Source organism: Lissotriton vulgaris, chromosome 1_2 (genome assembly GCF_964263255.1).
Source record: "Lissotriton vulgaris chromosome 1_2, aLisVul1.2, whole genome shotgun sequence".
In the NCBI taxonomy this organism is placed as follows: Eukaryota; Metazoa; Chordata; class Amphibia; order Caudata; family Salamandridae; genus Lissotriton; species Lissotriton vulgaris.
Window position 1 is genome coordinate 104,168,913 of NC_141686.1, and position 22,841 is coordinate 104,191,753.

The 22,841-nt window shown below is 46.8% G+C and overlaps 1 protein-coding gene across 1 annotated transcript in view; it reads right to left on the reverse strand.

The window, feature by feature from the left end:
• Positions 1-22,841, reverse strand: part of BORCS5 (BLOC-1 related complex subunit 5) — a 297,446-nt gene that overhangs the window by 70,454 nt on the left and 204,151 nt on the right. The window contains exon 4 of the mRNA XM_086952926.1: positions 1,268-1,425. Coding sequence (XP_086809052.1) covers positions 1,268-1,425 — 158 coding nt within the window. The remainder of the gene's footprint in view (positions 1-1,267; positions 1,426-22,841) is intronic.

Sequence of the window (22,841 nt, forward strand, 5' to 3'; positions counted from 1 at the left end):
CACCTGGTCGATTCAAATAAAGGTTTTTAAACTGGTTTGTTCAGGGTAATTGTATAGAAGATGCGGTCTCTTACAAGTATCTCGGAACTCTGATTGAATGCCAGCTGACTTTCAAAAACATTTTGCTATGACATGGGCCAAAGCACATGGACTACCTTTCGCAGCTTAGCTGTCAGTCATATCAGCACCTGCTTACAGTTATGGCCACACAGCTTCTACCGACGGTAGCATATAGCTTGGAATTCATCCAAGGAAAAGAAGCAGTCCTGCTAAACTTGTTACAATCATTTACAAATCCATCTTTCGTTTGCCTAGGTCAACCTCTCAAAACAACGTACAGCTGGAATTTGGCCTATTGAACCAAGAGCTGCAAAGAATTAATGTTTTTGTAAAGTTATACTGGATGTTTTGCACCTCTAAAAGAAGTTCCTTGAACAATTTGTGCTGGCAGGAACTAGAGTCTCAGATGACTTCAAATCTAAACAAATCATGTGGACCATACCTGTTGTCGTCAAAAGAAGCACTAGTTATAAAAGAACATCCTCCTTCTGGCTAAACAACGCCTTGGCAAAGCCCTGTCACAACGGCAAGACATGAACATGTTTGCAATGAAATGCCATGCTTGGTCAATTATCACTTCATACCAGCACTTAAAGCCCCAGGTATATCTGACAACTAATTTCTCACTAGCATTGAAACAACAGTTTATGTCCTTTCGCTTCGGGCAATTTGAAACCAAGGACCTCATTCAGTCTTGGAAGAGCCGGCCGACAAGCTTAAGCGGTCGTCTATGTGGGTACAACGAAGAGACGGAAATCCACCTTTAATGCACATCCAGCCTTTCTAGAACAAAGAAGGAAATTACTTAGATTACTCATCTTGCATATGCTCACCTTTAGGTAATCAGTAACTTGTTGGCTCAGTAGAGACTCAAATACTCTGGTGTGCCAGGGAACTAGATTTCTGTGCGGCGCACAAACTGCTTAGCAATTTTCTGACCCAGGGGCTATGGCCAAAGCACTTTAATTAAGAAGCTTAACACAAACCGTTACAGCAGATGAACTTTTGTTCTTTAACAAACAAACAGTGGGTGTTTTATTGTAATAGATGTTGATCAATTGTTTAATCATTTTAAAGTATGGTCTTTAATTAGATCTTAAAACGTAATGATTGAATTAATGATCAAGAAATAAATAAATACTGAAATACTGAGAGACCTTAGTCACCGCATTTGAAACACTTTGCTTGTGATGCAGTGTGTGCTCACCTCTTTTATACGCTTCACTAGAGCATTCTGATCAAATGCCACAGCCTCTGCGCACTGGTGGAGGTGCTCTTGATATCGGAGGCATAGATGCAGTACTTGCTGGGAGTCCAGTCTCTCCAGTTTGGTGTTTGTGGGTGAGGTTTGTCCACTGAGAAGCCCTGGAAGCAAAAAACAAACGGGTTTCAGAACAGAAGGTTTAATGGCACCCATTGTTGTACACTCAACAAATACCCCTATGAAGTAGTCCAAAAACTTGAGACACCAGGATACTAGGATTCTGTTCTTGGTGAAGCAGAGAGAGTTCCAGGGGTTAGAATTCAAGGTGGTGAAATATCTACTTCCCATCTCTGTCTTCTTAGCACAGAAAGGCTGAAAGAGCCATGCACCTTGGGGTTTTGTAGCCAACAGGTAGATTGTATGGGTACGCAGAGATTGAGAACAGGCTTGAGATTCTCTGTTTAAGCACTTCAATGTTTGTGGTATTGCACAATGCGTCAAAGTCTCCACAAGATCCTGTTTTATGTACTATTTATGTAGCACAGTAAACTTTTTCTTAAATGCTCAGTAAAATGTGCAATTAATTCTGAAGGTGCAAAGTATAAAGAAGAGAAAGAAGCAAATGAGTGGATGAACAAGTTTCTGTATGTAGGGACCCAATTCCCACAAGAACATGCAACAGTTTGCGATTAGGAGACTGGGCCTTTTAGTGTTGATTGGCTGAGACTTGTGAGTGTGAAACAATGTCTGGTTGCCTCACTATTTTCAGGGGTGTGTCTGTACGTGAGGTGGTGGTTGGACTTTGGGGAAGTTCCAAGCATTGGAATCTCACTGAAAATCCTCGGTATGGGTTAGGCGGTATCAAAGATGTCCGGATGCAGTGTCCCAAGTTTGGGATGGACTCTTGCAGTACAGGATAATCAGAGATCCAAGCCTAGACGGATTGGGCAGCTTCTACAGACCCACTGTTTTCCAAACTTGTTCCTGCAGTGACAGCCTATGCTTAAAGTAGATGGGATGGAGAAAGAAACATGGATCCATCGGCAGCTCAAGTCACCTCTAGTGCCACCAACCTATCATTCACACATTTACTACAATCAGGTATACAAGCAAGGCCTTCCCTCAAGGAAATCAGCTACACATTTTTAAGGATGAAATGAAATCCAGTATTTGCAAAGCGCACAACTACCAGAGGGCGTCAATGCGCTGGAGGCCGTCGGGAAGATTAAGCGAGCTATTGCCCAGAGTCACATGGTGCTGGGCTAACCTCCCTCCGGCACCAGGGATCGAACCGTGAACCCTGTGGTCTGGAGTCAAGCACCCTGTCCGCTGCGCCACTCCTCTTCCACTGGTTGATTAGAACTTGAAAACACAGTCCCCTCCATCCATCCATCACTTTTTTGTGTATTGTTGTAGTGAGCATTTTAGGAGTTTGCTTATGTTCAGAGTGATTAGCTCTGAGTGAATGATTTATATTGAATGAAGAAAGTCTTCCTTTCCTTTTGTGGCACTTATTGGTTGTGTTAACCCCTTCCGTGCTGGGCCGATTACCCTGCTGTGCTGGGGGGGCCCGCAGAGCACCCCGGTGCTCATGACGAGCTCAGCTCGTCATGAGCCACGGTGCTCCGGTGCTCATGACGAACTGAGCTCGTCACGACCACGCCCGTTTAATAGAACACTCAGCACAGCAGGGGAATTAGTCCAGCGTGCAAGCGTTCCACGGGCCATGACAAGCTCAGCTCGTCTTGAGCACCGGAGCACCGTGGCTCATGACGAGCAGAGCTCGTCATAAGCATGGGAGGGGTTAATGTTTTATGTAGATGTGAGTTATTGGTTGTGTAAGTCTAACAAGCAAGAGAAGGATCCTGTTAGATGGAAACTTACACTAATGAACATTAGTGTGTCAGTATTCCACCATGGGTCACTTAGGGAGCAAGTGATGAGAAGTGCTCAGCTTGTATTAACACAACTCCTGACAGAATTTTTCTATATAAGAAAGATAGTTAGGAATATTCATGAACTTTTAGATAGTTAAATACACCTATTGAACTTAACCCTCCTAGATGTGGGTAGTGGATACTATAATTTGATGACAATTGTGTTTTGCTGGAGTTTGAATGCCCTTTAAGTCCCTGCCAAAGTTCAGCAAGACTTCAAAATCTTGTACAGCCTGCAGCGGTCTGATATATGTATTGTTTATTGAAGGCATTGTATATGAAGTGCGCCTTCAATATGAGAGTATCAGTCCTAAACTAGTATTGGTGTGTCTGTTATGATGCTGATGTGTAGTTGTCCTAAGTGTTTGAGGGCAAGAGGACCTTGGTCTGGTGCACACTTTTTAAGATGAGCAAAGCTTGCCAACACCTGCATCACACACTTTCTGTATTTGTGTGCTGTGGCTGTATGGATTGGTTGACAGTAATTTGTTGTGCGTGCGCAATTTAATGCTTATTGTACTCTGGTGAGTGTTCTGAGAGTTTTGTGATGTTGAGAGGTATTGGTTTTGAATGGATTCCACACATGATCTCTAATGAACGAAGCACACCTTCATTCGGCTTGTGGAACTTTTTGATTTGCAGAGCGGGGTGTGTGATATCGAGCTATTGTCTCGGTGTAATATACGTTCACTAGAAGGCTGCCTCGGAGATGGAATACGTCTACATTCCGAGTGTATATTATGCCAGGAGCCTGTTGTGGTGCTCATTAGCAGTACAACTAAGCTTACATTAACACACAGCTCTTGGTAGGGTTTTTGCATGTATGAAACTTACTCATGCTTGTATATGAATTTACAGTAGTTAAAACATAGTAAGCCTTCCTACATGGCCAGAACCCCGTACTCTGGCATGACTGCGCAGGAAGAGCAGGCAGCATTGGATTGACGGTCATCGGAGACCAGCTGCCAAGACACATGACTTATAGCAAACAATAAGGTGGTTTGATGATGCTGAGGGGACCCTGTCAGGCTGTAGGCTTCCTACCTGGTAAGAGTGGTTCAGGCTGGTTCAGAAACTGGTAGCTATATCAGCCAGGGAAAAGAGGACCTGGGAAGAACGGACAGCAATTCATAAAAGACTTGAGGCCCCAAAAGTTTGGTGCAACTTGAGCACAACTAAAACAACTAGATTTAGACAGAGCGGAATATCCCCTGCCCTGCCTGCAACATAACTTCTATATGGGTGACAACAAATGTGGGAAATTAGCAGTGCATAAATTGCGCTCCAGGGTGATTACTACCACAGACCCAGCGGATGCAAAGATCATGGGGATGATCAGCTTGCAGTGGTATCTAGGGACTTTTATCAGACCCTTTACTCAAGGTAGCAAGTACATAATGACGCTGATATAGTTCTGATCTATAACAAGTTCATATAACCAATTTAGCCCCTGGATACGCTGAGAACATGGAAAAACCCATTAGAGAACAGAAGTAGTAATATCTTCCATTGCTCAGCTGAAGCCTTTTAAGTCTCGGGGCCCAGATGGATTAATGTTGCACTATTGTAAAACCTTCTGCCAGACCCTCGCTCTTTAATTCCTTCGCTGAAAGCAGGACGTTGTCGCCATTCATGTTACAGACATCTGTAGAAGTTATCCCCAAGCTAGGCAAAAATAAACAGCAGTGTTGTTCATATAGACCTTTCTCAGAAGCCTGGATATTGGTAATCAAAGATTAAAAGGCATTTGACAGTGTCCACTAACCTTACCTGATCCAGACTTTTAAACATTTTGGAATTAGGAACAGGTGCTGCCGTAGGATAATGTGCGGTTACAGCTTCCTCAGCGCCATGGTGCAGATGAGCGTCTCTTCTCCATTCAGAGGGGGACATGTGAGGGCTGCCTTCCACTGGACCAACATTTTAGAGATAACCCACTTATTTCAAAGGTTATCTCTAAAATGCTCTGAGAACATCTCCAGTTTTAGAATTAATTTACAGAAATAGCAGATACTTAACCTTACTGTCTTACCCTACACATCAACAAATTCTCTATGTCCAATTTCCAAACCTGGGCTGCGATCTCAATCTCATATTTGGGCTTACAAATTGCCAAGTGTGCCATGAAGATAGCAGCTATCAATTACTGCTTGCTTCACAGACAAGTTAAAGAAGATCTCTCTCTAGGTGGCAGCAGTACAAGCTATCTTAGTTCGGACGGATTGTACTTTAAATATGAACACCCTACCCAAGATCTTGTATTTGTTCCAGGCGCCCCCTCCACATCCACTACCTTAGACCCCCTTACACACTTAAGGCATTACACTCAGAGCTAAATAGGTTTGTTTGGGGTGGACAGAAGCCATGCACATGCACCATAAAGTGGCCTGCAATTCTATGGACTAGGGTGGTCTTCGGGTTCCTAATGTTATTCAGTACTATCAAGCAGCCCAATTGAGGAACTTGGTGGAATGAAGGGGTGGGAGGGAGGAGTCTGAAAAGCATTGGTACTTTATGGATCAAATGATTACAAACATCTGGAAAATCCCTTTGCTGCCCCAAAAACAGAGCATCCCCTATAACGAAAACTACCTTGGCAGTATGAGACAGAATGGCACAGAGCAGAGGTTTGACCTGGTTCCCCACATCCACGGGTCAAAAGTGGTCAGAAGCGGTCAGAAGCTGATTTAGAGCACTCTCTTATAAAGTATGGGAAAATATTTTTTAATCGTACCCGAAATACAGCAAGGGATGTCTCCCTCTGAGAAGCAATGACCGAGATAGAACACATTGGTATTTTACCCAGGTTTAGAAATGGTGTCCAGAGCGGAAAGGTGCGTGCACCGCGGTGGTAGACACACAGGAACACTCCTTCATGTTTTGTGGAATTGTCCTAGTTGACTCGATACTGGGAGAGGGCCTTAGATGATCTAGACAAAACTCCTGTATGGACTCACTCCATCATCCACTTCAGCATCTCCAGCTCCTGCACCGCCACCCGCCAACTTGACCGGGTCATTCTGAAGGGAACTGGACCAAGCCACAAATCTGTCCCAAAGACTGGACAATAAGGATTTTGTTGAAGGCTGCCTTGCCGCCAAGATGACCTCAACGACTTCAGGAGGAAGGTCAAATGAGGTCAACTGCTGCTGCTCCATCTCCAAGCATGGAGATGCAGACTGCGTAGCTCTGGGTGCAGCACCCTGCCTCACTGCTGCAACAGAAGAACCTCCCAAAGAAGTAGCTTGATTGGAAGACAGATGCGCATGCCAAAGAGTTCCATGTATCACACACTGCTGACCCAAGCTGATGCCACTAGGATGACTTGGGCCTGGTCATTCCTAATATTCTTCACAATATTCTTCATAACTCAGAACAGGAGAAGCAGCAGCAGAAAGGAATACACGAGTCACAAGCTCCACTCTAGGTGGAATGAGTCTCTGAGTGAGAGCCTCCTTGCAAACTCCAAAAGGCAAATGGAAGGTTTACAATGGCAAGTGAATCACCCTCAACTCCAACAAACTGGTGTGGAGTTGAGCTTTGGCTGGAGACTAGAGACCTCTGATCGCCACCTTTTTTTCAGATGGCCTCCTCAACCAGAACCCCAATATTGATGCATCCTTCACAGGTAACAAATCTGGTTGGGGTAAGGAGCGAGGACTGTCACTGGCCGTGGTCCAGCAGCCAACACTACATATATTTAGCAGCCACCACCAAAGCTGGATAGAAGCAGACATATTCTCCCAGTGTTGTGCCCACTGGGACTTTAGATCCCACTTCATACAGCATGTTTCATCAGAAGGATGCATGTAATCCCAGCAGCCTCAGAGCCAGTCACACAGATCCAGGAGAGAAGCTGAAACATTGTAATCCCAGCCTGAATGTCTTTAACTCTTTGTTCTGGGAGAAAAGAAAAAAAAGATACTGTATCCAGAATGGCTATGATGAATAGGAGGCTCTGCAAAAGAGCGATTTTGGCATGTTGATTGTGAAACCCAACAATCTTAGGGAGGTTCGCTGTTATATGGAAGAAATCTACGACTGCCTGAGGCGAGCCTGCATTCAACAGTCAGTCATTGAAATACAGGAGTACACCCGACCTCCCAAGGTATGCTGCAACGACTTTTGTGAACACTCGAGGGGTACTGGTAATGCCAAAACAGAGCCCCACAGACTAAAAATTATCCTGTACCACTGGTGGGCTTTCCGGACTAAGATATGAAAATAAGCATCCTGAAGAACCAACGCCCCCATCCAGTCTCCAGGGTCTACAGCAGACAGGACTTGGACTTGCATGAGCATCTTGAAATTGTCTTTTCACAGGAAGGATTTGTGTGGGTGGAGATCTAAGATAGGAGGTAGGCCTGTATACTTCGGCACAAGAAAGTAGCAGGAGTAACACCCAGTTCCTACATGCGAGAAAAAATTTCGGGGGGGTGGGGGGGGTGGGCTGAACCTTTAATCAGTAGGCAGAGTGGAGCTGCAGGGGCTCTTAGAAGGGGTGAAACACCTGCAAGGCCTAATTAACATTCAAATGGTCTTTTAAAGACCTGTGAAACGTTTGGGTGCGGCTCTGTGTGTGCCCGGGATCTGTCTCATCCAAGCCAGGTGAGTCCAATGGGTGATGCGCGCCTGTCCACCATGTTCATAAGGTATGGGGGTCACAACTGCTTGTCAAACATCCCCATCGGTTTTAAACTCATGATCAGGTTGGAGAAGGCATTAGGATTAAGCTTACTGGCAGACGTCTGCGCCACCAGCACTCTGGTGTGCAGTATTGTGTAATAAGTAAGGATTGCCTGGTGCTGGTCAATAGAGCTGAGTGATCTGCTTACTGATTGGTGGTCCCAAATGGGGGCTGGTGTCTTCTTAGATTTCAAATGCTACCTCTTGGACTTACACAAAGACTTTGATCAAGATGATCTGCTGTGGAAACGATTTTAGGAGCGGAAAGGTGACCTTCCTTTCAACTTCAACCGGCCAAAGTGTGGAGTTTTCTGATGATGGTGAAATGAAGTTCCACCTTGCAGTCCCTTATGGCCCTCCAATTCATTTGGGCGCCGTCCTCACAGACCTTGGAATTATATTATGGTCCCAGGTAGCCAGGCATACCTTATGAAGGTCCATCACAGACATCCGTTTTTAACATTCCCTGTATGGCTTGAACCAGGATGTCTAAGGTGACATTTTCCCTTGCACACTGGAAACATTTTGTGAAAAAAGTATTTGAAAGACTACGGAGTAGCATTGGATCTGCGTCCAAAGGCATAGAATGAGAGGGACTTATGTCAGTGCACATGGGTGACGCTTATTTATGTTTCCACGTATCACTTTCAGAGTGTAACGACGCAGATGCAGATACAACGACGCACATACCAGTTTGCTGGAGTGCTGCTTTGGAGTTTCCGTATCTTTTCTGACCCTTCGGAAACATTCACAAGGTGAGGAATCTGCAGTTAGAAGCATCCATCATAAATCTTTTCTTATAAAGGCTTAAACTGCCACAAATATCTAAAAACTGTGTCAGCACTTAAAGGGGTTAAAGCAGCGACAGTAGCTTTCATTGGGAAGACACCACCAGATTACTACATTTTCTACCCACTGTTGAGGCTTTTGAATTTTGTGTGAGATGAGGCAATCATAGAAAAAGCAAACAAAAGGAGATGATGGCCAGAGTGCTGAAACTTTTCAGACACTCTCCCCCAGTCACAGATCTAGGTTGAATCCATCATTGTTCTTTAGCTCACTATGCCACCCCAGTTCAGACCCAGCCATATGCAAATCAGTATTGACTCTACTCCTCGTGGGAATAATCCAGCCCGAACTGCCAAGACAGATCTTTCCTGAACCAGAAACAAGCATGCTGGGACTGGTTTCGGGGTAAAACCCCTAATCAGCCATGCTAGCTTGAATCAAGCAGCAAAGTGAGCAAGGGACCCACGTCTAGGCATACCCTGCCAACTTAAGGTGACCAAAGCAAACACAAGGAGATCATGGACGGAGTGCTGAAACTTTCAGACACTCACCCCCTGTCAGAGATCTAGGTTGAGTCCACCATTGTTCTTTAGCTCACTTTGCCACCCCAGTTCAGACCCAGCCATATGCAAATCAGTTTTGACCCTATTCCTCATGAAAATAGCCCAGCCCAAACTGCCTAACCAAGTCTTCCCTGGACCGAAACAAGCATCCTGGGACCGGTTTCAGGGTAACACCCCTCATCAGCCAGGCTAGCTTGAATAACTTAGCCACTGGATTCAAGCTAGCCTGGCTGATGGGATGATGGATTCAACCCAGATCTGTGACTGGGGGTGAGTGTCTGAAAAATCTCAGCACTCCGTCCATCATCTCCTTGTGTTTGCTTTGAATCATAAAAAAAGGCCAACAAGACAATCCAAATAGTCCACTAGCCAGCGAACAAATTAGCAAAAAAGAAAGGTCTTCTACATCCTGCAATACAAAGAGTAAAGGGAGAGTGTATGAACAGCTCCCAAGTAGGTTTTCCTTATGCATGATGTGTTTAACAAGCACAGGATTTTAGAGTAGCGAACAAACTGGAGCACATGGTTTTAAGAGCTTTGCGATTTCAGACGTTTCCATGCCGTAGAAGTCTTTATGGGCCATGCAAAGGCACTTAAAATGGATGCTTTTCCTCAAAGTCAACAAGTGCAGACCTCTCTGGGCATTTGAGACATGACCACATTAACAGAGATGTTTCACCACCGTCACTGCAAAGTTTTGTATTCCAAGAGTGGCGAAGAGAAAAACAGAGGTTTGCCTGCTTAACACCAGCATCCTACCCCATGGCCCAGAAACAAAGACTAAGTTGTCAGGAACTCTCATAGGAATGGATTGTCACATGACAAAAGAAAGGTCTAGAGAGAAAGGGCCTCCAGCTTGCCAATTGGTGCCACCAAAGCCTACAGCACCCCATAGTTAGTGAAAGAGTTGATCTCCTATTGCTTGTTCTAACCAATGTCAGTGTGGCATCCTGCCTCCTGCTGACCCTGGAACCCTTCTACTTTGTAAACTGGGTTGTTGATGTGGAATTCATAGCCACATACTGCCAAGCCCAGCACATTAATCAGCAACATTACCAAAACTCCCTTTTCATCAGACCCCTTAGTATTGTGCTTGCTGGCCTCTACATGGAATCAAATCAGTTGTTGCCTGCCACTTCATTGCAAAAGCCAAAGCAGAAAGCCTCCAAAGATGGGTTTTTACCCTTCGCCATGCATCTCAGGATATTGTACTAGTTTCACATGAATTCAACACTTAAGCTCTTTTAGTTTCAGAAATATAGCTTGAAAATGCAACTGTCCAGTTAACCCAAGTAGCAGCTCACCTGGTCAATCTGGGACCCCAGTGGGTCTGGGTGTCCCTGGTACCAACTGAAAATCTTCCCTGCAGCCAGTCGTTTGAGATATGGGCCCTTCAAATTTGGTACTTCTTGTGCCATCTGCTTTGGGCTCCAAGTCCAGTTAAGTGACTTGCAGCCCTTCAACACATCGCAACACTGAAAACATTTATTTTGAGACCAATTAAGGCCTCCATGTGGTCTATCCTGAGCCACTCGAAATCCACTTCACTCAAGACACCTAAATAACACTTACTTTGCAGGATTTTGGGCCACACTATGTTGCCAAGCCTGAACATTTTTCTCAGGGTAAGGTCGGCTCAGGCAGTATGTACTTGTGAGGTACTTCCCAGAAGACCTGAAGAAGGATTATGTAATAATGCTTTCATTAGTAACAGATTGGATGGTGTAAGAATTTGGCTGGAGTGGAGGGCCCAGTGACAGAGCAACTGGTAGTGGGACTGGAGCGGAGTCTTGTGACACAAACGGTTGGAGATGGCTCCATACCCCTTAACTTGATAACTAAGGTGAAAAATAATGAATAAAACATCAAGAGGGATGGCAGTACAAAGCTAAATTACCAACAAAAACTGGAAGATTCTGCAGCGCCATGCCCACTCCACATGGTATTATGTCGGCCTGAACGACAGCAGTGAACTACTTTGGTTATGTGGTTTGGGCATGGTACAATCTGAGTTAGTGTGCGCAACTGGATGTCCTTTATACTCCCTTGATACCACTGACTGAGCACCCGGCCCTGCCCTGCTCACCGGATGCTGGCGTATGTGACCGGTTGAGAAAGCTGCAGCTTAACAATATGGAGGCTGCGTTCCTGGAGGGCTCTTTCATTTTGCTTCAGCAGGATCTCCGAGAGGGCGATGTGACTATCCTGGATAGGTTCATCTATTAGCAACTGAAAGCAGCTTTGAGTGGTCTCTATCCATTGTTTCCAGCGGTGCCCCCCACAATGCCGGTTCTTGAGGTTATCCTTTAGAACTCTCCCCACGGAAGCTCATAACTAGAATACACTCTGGAATGCAGCGCACTGCTACGGTTTGGACTCTATTTCACGTCTTGCATGGGAAAAACTGTTGGGTATATCTATACCTGAGGAACAGTGGAGTTTCTGCTACACCCAATCAAGAGCCTTGTCACGCACCTACCCAACTGCAGGTTGCGATTGATGATTTTCAATTTCTGCATGGTCTGTATAGAACTCCGGAGTGGCTGTTTAAGCTAGGCTTAATAGATGAGGCATGCTGCGTCAGGTTCTCAGAGTCCTGTGTGGATTTTATCCATTTACTCTTCAATAGACAGATACTGGAAATCAGTCTCTGATGTAATTGATGAGATTGTACGCCTGCAGATAGCGCGCATCCCCCTTGTTGCATTGTTGGGTTATGTTAAAGATGTCCCCTCAGAACTGTGGAAGTCAACCGCAATTCTCCTCCTTTTGGGTTAAAGACGGGTGGAGATGTGCTCACTTCCTCAACTGGATGACTGGCTCGGAGATACGGCGTATTGTCAAGATCAATTAACGGCCGATTGGGACTGAATGCTTGCCTGATCACGTCCTAAAGCTATCTGGGCTCCTTTTGAATCATATCTGTGGCTACACGCTGCCGCGGAGGCTAAAACTACCTTGCATGATAGCATGATAGCAATTTGACACCTTGAAATCTCTCCCAGGAGCAGCACCTCTGAGTGGGTGACTGAGTGTGTAAGCTTCTTGGTCCCTGCTGGGTGGTGTGGGAGCCTTGAGTAAATTCCAGACCTCAACTAGTCCACATGGGGGGGGGGGGCTGACTGATGGCTCGCGTAGGTGGGGGTGGACCCAGACAGGCACGTTCATGCATATTCTCTGGCACTGTGATCTAATCCAGAAATACTGCCGTGCTATTCACACAGTCATGAGCGACACGTTGGGGATTGAGATCAAGCCAGAAGCGCCCAGGTGCCTCTTCAACATCTGGGGACCACCTGACCTTAACACACACGCAACACAATGGGTCACTCTTGCTTGCATGCTGGCTAAGATGAACATAGCACAGCTCTGGGGGGCCACCCACGCGCCTACAGTTGCCGACTGGAAAAATGATCTTGATTGGAGTATGTTATGAGAAAAGACTGTCTACGTGGCCCGGGGCTGCCCCCGGAAATGGTCTAAGGTGTGGGCCCCCTTTAATACGTACCGTGGTGACATTTGTGCTCCTCCCCGCGAACTGGACAATGATGATCCCCCCCCTCCCCGTGATTTCACTAAATTCTGATGTTGTAACTATATGCTTCTTTTCTGCAACCTGCTGTACCCTACTTTTTAAATGCAAAAACAACAATTGATGGACAGAATGCAGAACAATGTCATACATTCACCCCAGTACAGAGATCTGGGCCTAAATCCATCGTTTTTTTGCACTCCACACCACCCCAGTTCAGACATGGCCCTATGCAAATCAGCCTTGACCCTGTGCCTCATGGGAACAGTCCAGCCGAACTGCCAAGCCATGTCTTTCCTGGACCGGAGTCAAGCATCCTAGGACCGGTTTCTGGCTATCAGCCGTCTTCAACCAGGATAGCTTAACTCCAGTGGTGTGGAGAGCATGGGACTCGCGTCTGAGCATACCCATCCCACTCGGGGTGACAAATGCAAAAACAATTGATGGACAGAATGCAGAACAATGTCATACATTCACCCCAGTACAGAGATCTGGGCCTAAATCCATCGTTTTTTGCACTCCACACCACCCCAGTTCAGACATGGCCACATGCAAATCAGCCTTTTTTTTTAAAAAACTCTTTATTCACAGCTGTATAATCAAAACAATGACAGTAGTAAATCTTTATGGTACACCAGCTGGTATTTTCTATTTTACCCCTCTGAACACAACAACCCACTTCCTCTTATCGGTTCCTAAACGGAGAGCCGTCTACAATACAGGTAGGCCAATCATGGTGTACAACATATCAAAAATACTCCTCCGTATTGATAGGCCGCAGTGTCGTGGGACTACAACTAGGGATTAACCCGTCTCACCCTGTCCCTCCCTCCCCCCCAAACATTCCCCTCCCTCCCCGTCTCCTGGTTTCTTGTGTAACTCTCTACTTCTGAACTCAGGTTATACCGGCCTTCACGTATCATGATAAGTAGTGTGCCCTGAAACAGTCGTACGGGTTGCGGGGGTCGGCAGGCCACACCTCTGTAGTCCTTCACTCCCACTCTCTAACCCTGTGAACTAAACCCTGGTGCCGGGGCTAGATCCATCTCTTCGAGCGCTATAAGCATGACCTCCCAGTCCTGGGATATGGGATATTTCCTGTGACCCCGCATTTCCTCCCTTCTGAGGGCAGCCCCTTCTGCTCTGCCCCATTTCAATACCTCTAATTGCCTTGTGTGTAGTCCCGGTGCTCTTGGAGATTTCCATCTCATAGTCAATGCCCGTATTGCTAGTAACATGGCAAAATCTAAGAATTTCAGTCTGGCTTTCTGCGGTTTGGGCCGTCCACGCAGCCCTAGGAGACAGGGCAGCGCTTCAACCGGTACTGGTAGGTTCGTGGTCGTGTGGAGTACCCTGCATACTTCCGACCAGTATTCTCGAAGTCTCGTGCAACGCCAGAGCATATGGAGAAACCCAGCATCATCCTCCCCGCAGCGCGGGCATCTACGTGGGGCTTCCGGGAACATTAGGTGTAGCCTTTTAGGGTTGAGGTATGCCCTGTGCAATATCATCACTTGTATGAATATGAATCTAGCGTTTCGTGAAATCCTCCTAGGATGTTCTAGTGCTGCCTGCCACTCACTCTCTGTCAATATATTTTCCGTGTCCTGCTCCCAAGTATGTTTCAGTGTCGTGAGTGGAATCGCGGCATGTGCCCTGATGCCGGTGTACAGCCAGCGCACCAGGTGATCTCCTGTGCCCATGTAATACAGTAGGTGCACCAGTTCGTGTTGTGGAGGTCGAAGTCGCTGCAGCGCCCATCTGGTGCGTATGAAATGTCTAACAGTGGCGTGAAGCAAATACAAATGTGGAGGGGCACCGGTAGCCTGCTGGAAGGCGGCATGGTCTAATAAATTATCGTCTCCGAAAAAAAGCATTGTTCTACTAGTGAGTCTACCTTGTGGCGTCGGGATTCCCAATAAGGGGATATTATCCGCGTACGCGATTGTTGGGGCTGTGTATACCAGGGCCTTCAGGCAGCAAGCCAAACCCGTACGGAGGAGCGGGTGACCATCCGCAGGGATGCGGCTCCGCGGGAGTAGTAATGTGTGTAGTTCTCCTCTGTCCAGCCTGTCAGGTGTGTAGCCTATTTCGTGCAGGTTCCGCCCTACCGTCCAATAGGAAAGCCATTGAAGCCGACTGGCCAGGTAATAACTTTTGAAATCCGGCGCCCCTAGCCCTCCATCTTTAGGCCCTAGCTGTAGTTTCCGGAGACCTATCCGGCACCTCCCATTTCCCCATATTAGAGTAACTAGTAATGTATTGAGAGTGTCAAAAATAGACTGGGGCAAGCTAACAGGGAGATTGACAAAAAAGTATAGTATCCTGGGAAGCATCACCATTTTGGAGACTGCGATCCGCCTACCACCGATAATGGCAACGCAGTCCAGAACTCCACCGAGCTGCGGAGCCGTGTGATGGCCTTCTTGATGTTTCCGTCTATCTGGTCTTCAGGTGTTCTGTACACCTGGATCCCCAGGTATTTGAACGTAGTCGGGCCACTGGAATAGGATGGGCTCCGAAGGGGATGGGGGCTGGGTATGGGATGTCCCGGAAGTAAAAACCACGAGATATTTCCGGGTTAATGGTTAGGCCTGAGACCCTTGCAAATTTTTGGAATATGTCATGAATGGCCGTGTGATCCGCCTCCAGGTCCTGGAGGTATAGCAGAATATCATCGGCATAGATCGATATTAGGTCAGACGAGCTGGCCGCTCGGGATACCTCTGACCTTCTTTCGTGCGCAGAGCTATGGCCAGGGGTTCCAGAGCGAGGACAAACAGCATTGGGGACAGGGGGGCATCCTTGTCTGGTGCCCCTGTACACTGGGTATGTGGCTGATATGTGTCGACCCGTACGTGCTCAAGCCATGGGCGCCGTGTAGAGCAGTCGGATCCATGCTAAGAAGGGGTCCGGTAGCCCAAGCTTTTGTAAGGGCCGAAACATGAAGGCCCAGGACAGAGAGTCGAAGGCCTGCCTAAGGTCCAAGGCTATACATCCTGCTCTAGGGAGGGTCTGTGGGGTTGTCGCCATGATAGCATGTAGTCTTCTTGTGTTCATGGAGGTACTCCTACCCGGAAGAAAACCGCACTGGTCACTATGGATTAAGGTAGGGAGGTGTGCCTGAAGTCTCTGGGCTATCGCTTTGTTAAGGATTTTGTACTCGGTGGAGAGCATCGATAGGGGCCTGTAGTTGGACATGTCAAGTTGATCCCATTGGTGGCAAGTTGATCCCATTGGTGGCAATGAAACCACCAATGCCTGCATAGTGGAGTCAGGTAGATGGCCTTCCTCAAACGCCGTCCGGTACACCTTTTCTAAGACAGGTACTAGGGTGTCGGAGTAGGTTGTGTAAAACTCCACCGGGAGTCCGTCCATGCCTGAGGTTTTATTACGGTTAAGGGATTTAATAGCGGCGCGTATCTCGTGTTGCGTAATGGGTCCCTCAAGGTCCTTCTTAGCGCCCACAGTCAGTGCCGGGAAAGGGAGGTCGGCCAGGAAGTCAGACATTTGGCCTACATCTTCCTGCGTAGGTCGGGCATACAGCGCAGTCAGATGAGCACAGAATCCCCGGTTGATGTTACTCTGTGTGCCTACCAGGGTACCGTCTCGAGTTCGAATTTGGGTTACCACCGGAGTATCCGGGCGGTCTCTTATCAGACGGGCCAATAGTGCCCCCGAACGGTCCGCCTTCGTATGTTGTCATCGAAGGTATTCCTTGTGATCGATAACACTGAGCGTTTCTAGTGTATCCGCGTGTTCTATGTTTTCTTTCTGTAAGTCTGCCTTCCTTGTAGGATCAGTTCCCACCTCCCTCTACAGCAGCTGTAATCTAGACTCTATTTCGCATAATTTCTGGTGAATTTCCTGTCGGGCACCGACTAACTGCCCTATCGCTGCGCCACGGATCACCACCTTCATGGCATCCCACACCACCAGTTGTCCGCAAAATAGCTGACCAGTGTTTCAGATAAAGAAGTCCGGAAGGGGCCATCTTCCAGCAGAAGCGGGTCAAGGCGCCAGGTGGCATAAAAGATGGAATGTTAAAGGCCGGTGGTCGGAGAAAGTCTTGGCCAGATATTTAGGGGTCTCCACCTTCGTAACCACGGAGTCGGAACATAGAAACTTATCTATCCTAGTGTGTAACATGTGTATATGCGAATAATGGGAGTATTCCCTGTCCTCTGGGTGAAGTGCGCACCATATGTCACTCAGGCCCCAGCCCGCTGTCCATGCATACATGCATTGGAACCACCCATGACCTGATGAAAGGGTGTACTTGCCCAGAACGTGCAATAGGTTTCAGTCCTACAAAACCTTTTTCTTCTTTGTGTAAAACACTTCCTCCCAAAACATTCAAGACTAGCTGCGTTGAAAACATGCTACTGGGTACTGTAGTAAAGATGTGTGCTCTATGTACTGCTCATTTCCAATAAATAAATTGTTGTAGAGATATTACACACGTTTCCCAATTCATAAAAGTAGACAAATTTATGGTTCAGTTCTTTTTATTGATGTTTTCATAAAGAAAAATGGAAACAAACAGTGCCATCAGTAAATCGTGCGTTCTCTGGAGCTGTGCAAAGCCCCTTATCAGTATGAACACATTAAAGCACGTGTCAACTTCCCTCCCTCCCCCACCCACCTTCCACTCACTTTCAGGCTGGAAAGTAAAGTCTACGGTGTCTATGTGCAGTCTAGGGATGTTCAGGGGTGGTTGTGGGCAGGCGCGGTGCGTCCATTTGGGCGTAGGGGCGTAGCCCCACTAAGCCCCATGGACCTACCGTGTCGTCACTAAAAGCCCAATACAAATATTTTTAAAAATCGCGCTATCTGCCGGCAGGGAAACCGGGAGACACCCGACTTTCCCGGAGTGCGCAGGTGGGGGGGGGGGGGGGGGGGGGGGGGGTAAAGGGGGGAGGGGGGTGACGATGGGCCTGTATCAGCTGCGCAAGTGTATTTTTGGTCACAAGCATGCCGCGCATGCGCAGATAGTTTTCCTGTGAATTCCCCCTTAGAGAGAAGACCAGGGGCGTGCCGCAGCCCCCGGGGTTAAACAGGGCGACTGGGCGAGAAGTCATGGTGCCCCCCCAGCCAATCCTGGCGCTGCATACAGCGCCAGGATTGGCTGGTCAATACATAGCCCGGGTACATAACCCCCTGTATGGGTTGGGGGGGGGGGGGCAGAGCTCTCTCTCCCTCCCTCGTACTGCAGCCTCTGTTTGTATGGGGTTTGATTGAAGACTTGACCTCTGACCTGACCGGACCCAGGAATACAAGTCCCGAAGGAACCGCTCTGCCAGGGAGACCCGGTGTTCACACAACTCAGGTATGATCAGAATTCAGAGTGCTAGGATACGGCCCCGCCGAACCCCATCACCGCCACATAAATAGCTCCTGCCTCTTGTGTGGGCCTATTCCATGTGCACTTTCCATTTCAAGCGTGACCACTGTCTGCTGACTACTCACTGGATGTCCATAAGTTAACAATTGCTGCAGTGCTGAATTGTAAGCTGGAGGGCAAGCCTTTTTTCTGCTACTGGTTGGGGGCAAGTGGTTCATGCTGTGTCTGTTAAGTCTTTGACAACGAGGTACTGGGTTGCTTCGCGTGTGCCTGGGTACCACATCTGCTTATGGGGCAGCATGTGCATAGCAGGATGTATTGAGAGTGTGTGTGTGTGTTTGGGGGGAGGGTGGGGGGGAGGGGGAGGGGGGTTCGCTTCTGCCTCCCAAGCAGCATCAGACGCTGCCCTCTTTAGTGACTATCAACGCATTACAAAATGAGCTCGCATGGGAGAAAGCAGGGATTCCCATTTTGGTGTGTAGTTCAGTTGTAGAAATGTATACATGACTTTGGGCTCAATATGTATGTTCCGATTTTGGTGTGAAGTTGTAAAAATGTATACATGACTTTGGTGTGAATATGTACCATCAAAACTGCAGGGCCACACCAAAGGGGAGAGGATGTGGTCTGACGGTTAGCGCGGCCGACTTTGGTGCTGGGAAACCAGGTTCGAGCCTCTTATCGAGCCATAAAAATGTATACATGACTTACTTTTGTGTTAAATAAATAGATATTTTAAAAAACAAATAAAAATGATGTTCCGACTAAGGTGTGAAATTGGTGTCGAATAAATACATGTTTTAAAAACAATTAATATTAATCATGTATCATTGGTGCTGGAGTACAAGGTTCGAGACTGGTATTGAACACTGACAAGCTGTGTGCAAGTTATATGGTCATAACAATACATGAATGATGGATGGATGGATGGATGGATGGATGGATGCAGGATGGATGATGGGTGGGTGGATGGGTGGATGCATGAAGAATGATGGGTGGATGCATGAATGAATGATGGATGCAGGATGGATGGCTGGATGCATGAAAGAATGATGGATGGATGAATGGATGATGGATGGGTGGATGCATGATGGATGCAGGATGGATGGGTGGGTGGATGGGTGCATGAATGAATGATGGATGCAGGATGGATGGATGGGTGATGGATGGGTGGATGGATGGGTGGGTGGATGCATGAATGAATGATGGATGCAGGCTGGATGGGTGGATGCATGAATGAATGATGGATGGGTGGATGCATGAATGAATGATGGATGGATGGATGGATGGATGATGGATGAATGAATGATGGATGGATGAATGAATGATGGATGGATGCAGGATGGGTGGGTGGATGCATGGATGGGTGGGTGGATGCATGGATGGGTGGGTGGATGGGTGGGTGGATGCATGAATGAATGATGGATGCAGGATGGTTGGGTGGATGGATGGGTGGATGCATGAATGAATGATGGATACAGGGTGGATGCATGAATGCATGATGGGTGGTGGATGGAAGGGTGCATGAATGAATGATGGATGTAGGATGGATGGGTGGGTGGGTGGATGGATGGGTGGATGCATGACTGAATGATGGATGCAGGATGGTTGGGTGGATGGATGGGTGGATGCATGAATGAATGATGGATGCAGGATGGATGCAGGATGGATGCATGAATGAATGATGGATGCAGGATGGATGCAGAATGGATGCAGAATTGATGGATGGGTGGATGGATGGGTGGATGCATGAATGAATGATGGATGCAGGATGGATGGGTGGGTGGGTGGATGGATGGGTGGATGCAGGGTGGATGCAGGATGGATGCAGGATGGATGGGTGGGTGGGTGGATGGGTGGATGCATGAATGAATGATGGATGCAGGATGGATGGATGGATGGATGGATGGGTGGATGCATGAATGAATGAATGAATGATGTATGGATGGATGCAGGGTGGGTGGATGGATGGGTGGATGCATGAATGATGTATGGATGGATGCAAGGTGGTTCAGGACCGCTCGCTCGCTGCGGTGCAATATGCAAATTAGTTTACGCCGCACCACTTTCAAATGTCACCAGACGCCGCTGGTTGTTGGGCCAACTCTGGTAAGCGCAAGATACAGAGATATCTAGGGCCCGAGAGTTCACGAAAATCCTGTGCAAGGAGGGCTAGGAAAGGATTCCATAAGTCTCTGAATGTCGATCCCTGGCCCGCTAGCGAGAGTGTTATCTTCTCCATGTGCAATATGTGCCAAAGTTTATGTGGACAACCGGTAAGGGAAGCACACGTTTATGTGCCCCAGTGTTGAAGGATGTTCTGCATGGCGGCTCCAAGTGCTAACCATATTTGTCTGCCTAGCCTAGATTTCAGAGGGTATGTTAATAGGTTTGGAAGGCCAAGTATTATTTATGCGGGAAATCATGGCAGCTGGGTGTCAAGGTGGAATTCAATTTCGGCAAGGACTTGAGACCAGTATTGCTGTATCCACGGACAGTCCCATAAAATGAGTACTAATGTTCCGGGTAGTCCACAACCACGCCAGCAATCTGTACTTTGTGATGGAACCGACTTGTGTTTATGCACAGGAGTATAGTACCAATACGTCACAATTTTCGTGAGCATTTCAGTGTGTGGCACGTTACTGGCAGTGTGTCTGGCTCTATGGATTATTCCCTCCTATTCTTTGCTGCTTAGTCGTCTACCCAAGTCCTTCTCTCATCTGTCTCAGCCCGCATTGTGCATGTGCTTATTCCTGGAAATCAGGAGAGCATATAGTTCTGAAATCAATTACTTATCTGAGGTATTGGTGAGAAGCCATTTTTAGGACTCGCGACCTGCGGTGCACTGCGTAGCAGTGCTCACGCAAGTTGTGTGACCAATTGTAATCAAAAAACAGAGATTGTGAGCTGCCCTAGGAATCGCACACGCTCGTGCATGTGCGTTTCCTTTTTCAGCTCCCCTCACTGGCCTTTGCGTGCGTCTTATTGTAAAAGACTGCACGTAATTGGCCGAAGCACGCGCATAGCTCCTCACATGGCCTATTGCTGTCTATTACGCGCACCAAGCATGTAATCGACACCAATAGGCCGTCGGAGGAGCTATGATTGTGCCCACACAGGCGTGACGTGCACTCCACTTGTTTTCTTTGCATAAGTTATCATGCCTGGAATAAGATGAATGCATTTAACCAGGAAAAGAAGTGAAGTGTTCGGTTAACAAGTACTCGGAATCCCCAACGTTTGCCACTTTTCTTCACTGCAAATATCTCAATAAACACATTTTATTTCAATTATGACCTGAAAGTAACGATTCATTAAATCAAATAAAATAGCCAATGCTGATAAAATATACACACTTTACCTGGGATCGAACCATATGAATTGGCAACTGACGGTGAGCTTTTAAGCCGGCCTCTAGGGTGCAAACACACCCTTTCCAGGCAATATGTTTCAAAAAGACATGACCACCCCTTTGGGGCTTTTATATTGCGTTAACATGTCATAACTTTAAAGGCCAGTTTTACTGCCACAGTCTAGTGTAAAAGGCGTCCAAACCTTTCCCCATTTTCGTTATGCACCTCATGTGCGCCCCGTGTCGGCTGGAGGAGGAGGATATTTTACTGCCCTACTAATTTAAAACGATTGACAAAAAATAAAAGGCCAGCATAAATGTGTATTTTCATGTCTTGTTTGTAATTGTTCTGTCACTTGTCCATTTTCATTTGCTTGAGCCATTTCCAACCTACAAATTAAAACGGCTAGCACTTAATTGCAATTTCGATATTTTCCGCCATCCGCCCCTTGTTGTTTAGAAGGGCAGCCATGCTTCCCTTGTTTGGTATGCAGTTAATTAGTACAGAAAAAGATGATGTGAGAAATATATTTGTTTTTCGTGAATCCACATTTTAAAGTGATAGTTTTGTTGCCTTGAGATGAACAGGTGCATTACAGAATCTATTCTCAGGGTAGTGAAGTGTTGTTCTACCAAAGCCAGTGATATGAAATGAAACATACAAACATAAATTAGTTGTACAAAATCAGCCCAAGAGTTCGCTCGATTACGGTCCCATGAAATATAAATGCATGTATTTGTCCTAAATGTGAGGCACACAGCGAGGAATACAAGATGGGGTTACTGAAATCTTATTATAATTTGAAGACATTAACGATAAAAGTTTCTTTTTGCATGTTTCTTTGTTTTCTGAAACTAGACCTTGAAGAAAGAGCCGAGTGTTATGGGCATGGGTGTTTTCTGGGTGTTAGAACTGGCTATTTCTGGTAGGCTAAGGCTGACGCCAAAGCCAGGCAGAAACCACCATTCTAGTCAGGGCAAGGAAGTCACACGCCAAGATAACCCCTGCTCACCCCCTTGGTAGCTTGGCACAAGCAGTAAGGCGAAACTCGGAGGCAATGTGTAAAGCATTTGCGCCAGCGCACAACAGCAACAACATACTAGGCACACCACAAAAGGAACTCCACACAAGGTTATTATAAAAATAACTTCTGTATTGTCAAAACATATCAGATAGAATCACACATGTACATTGTGCCAACTGGCACGGGCAATATTTACAAGGGATTATTCACGAGACAGGGCCACATGGGCCACTGTCATAATCAGCCCTTAGTAGAAATGAAATACTGTCAGAAATTACAATAAAAGAATATAAAATCACTGTAGCACAAAGTAACAGCTAGAAATCACAACCAGTATCTACTGGTA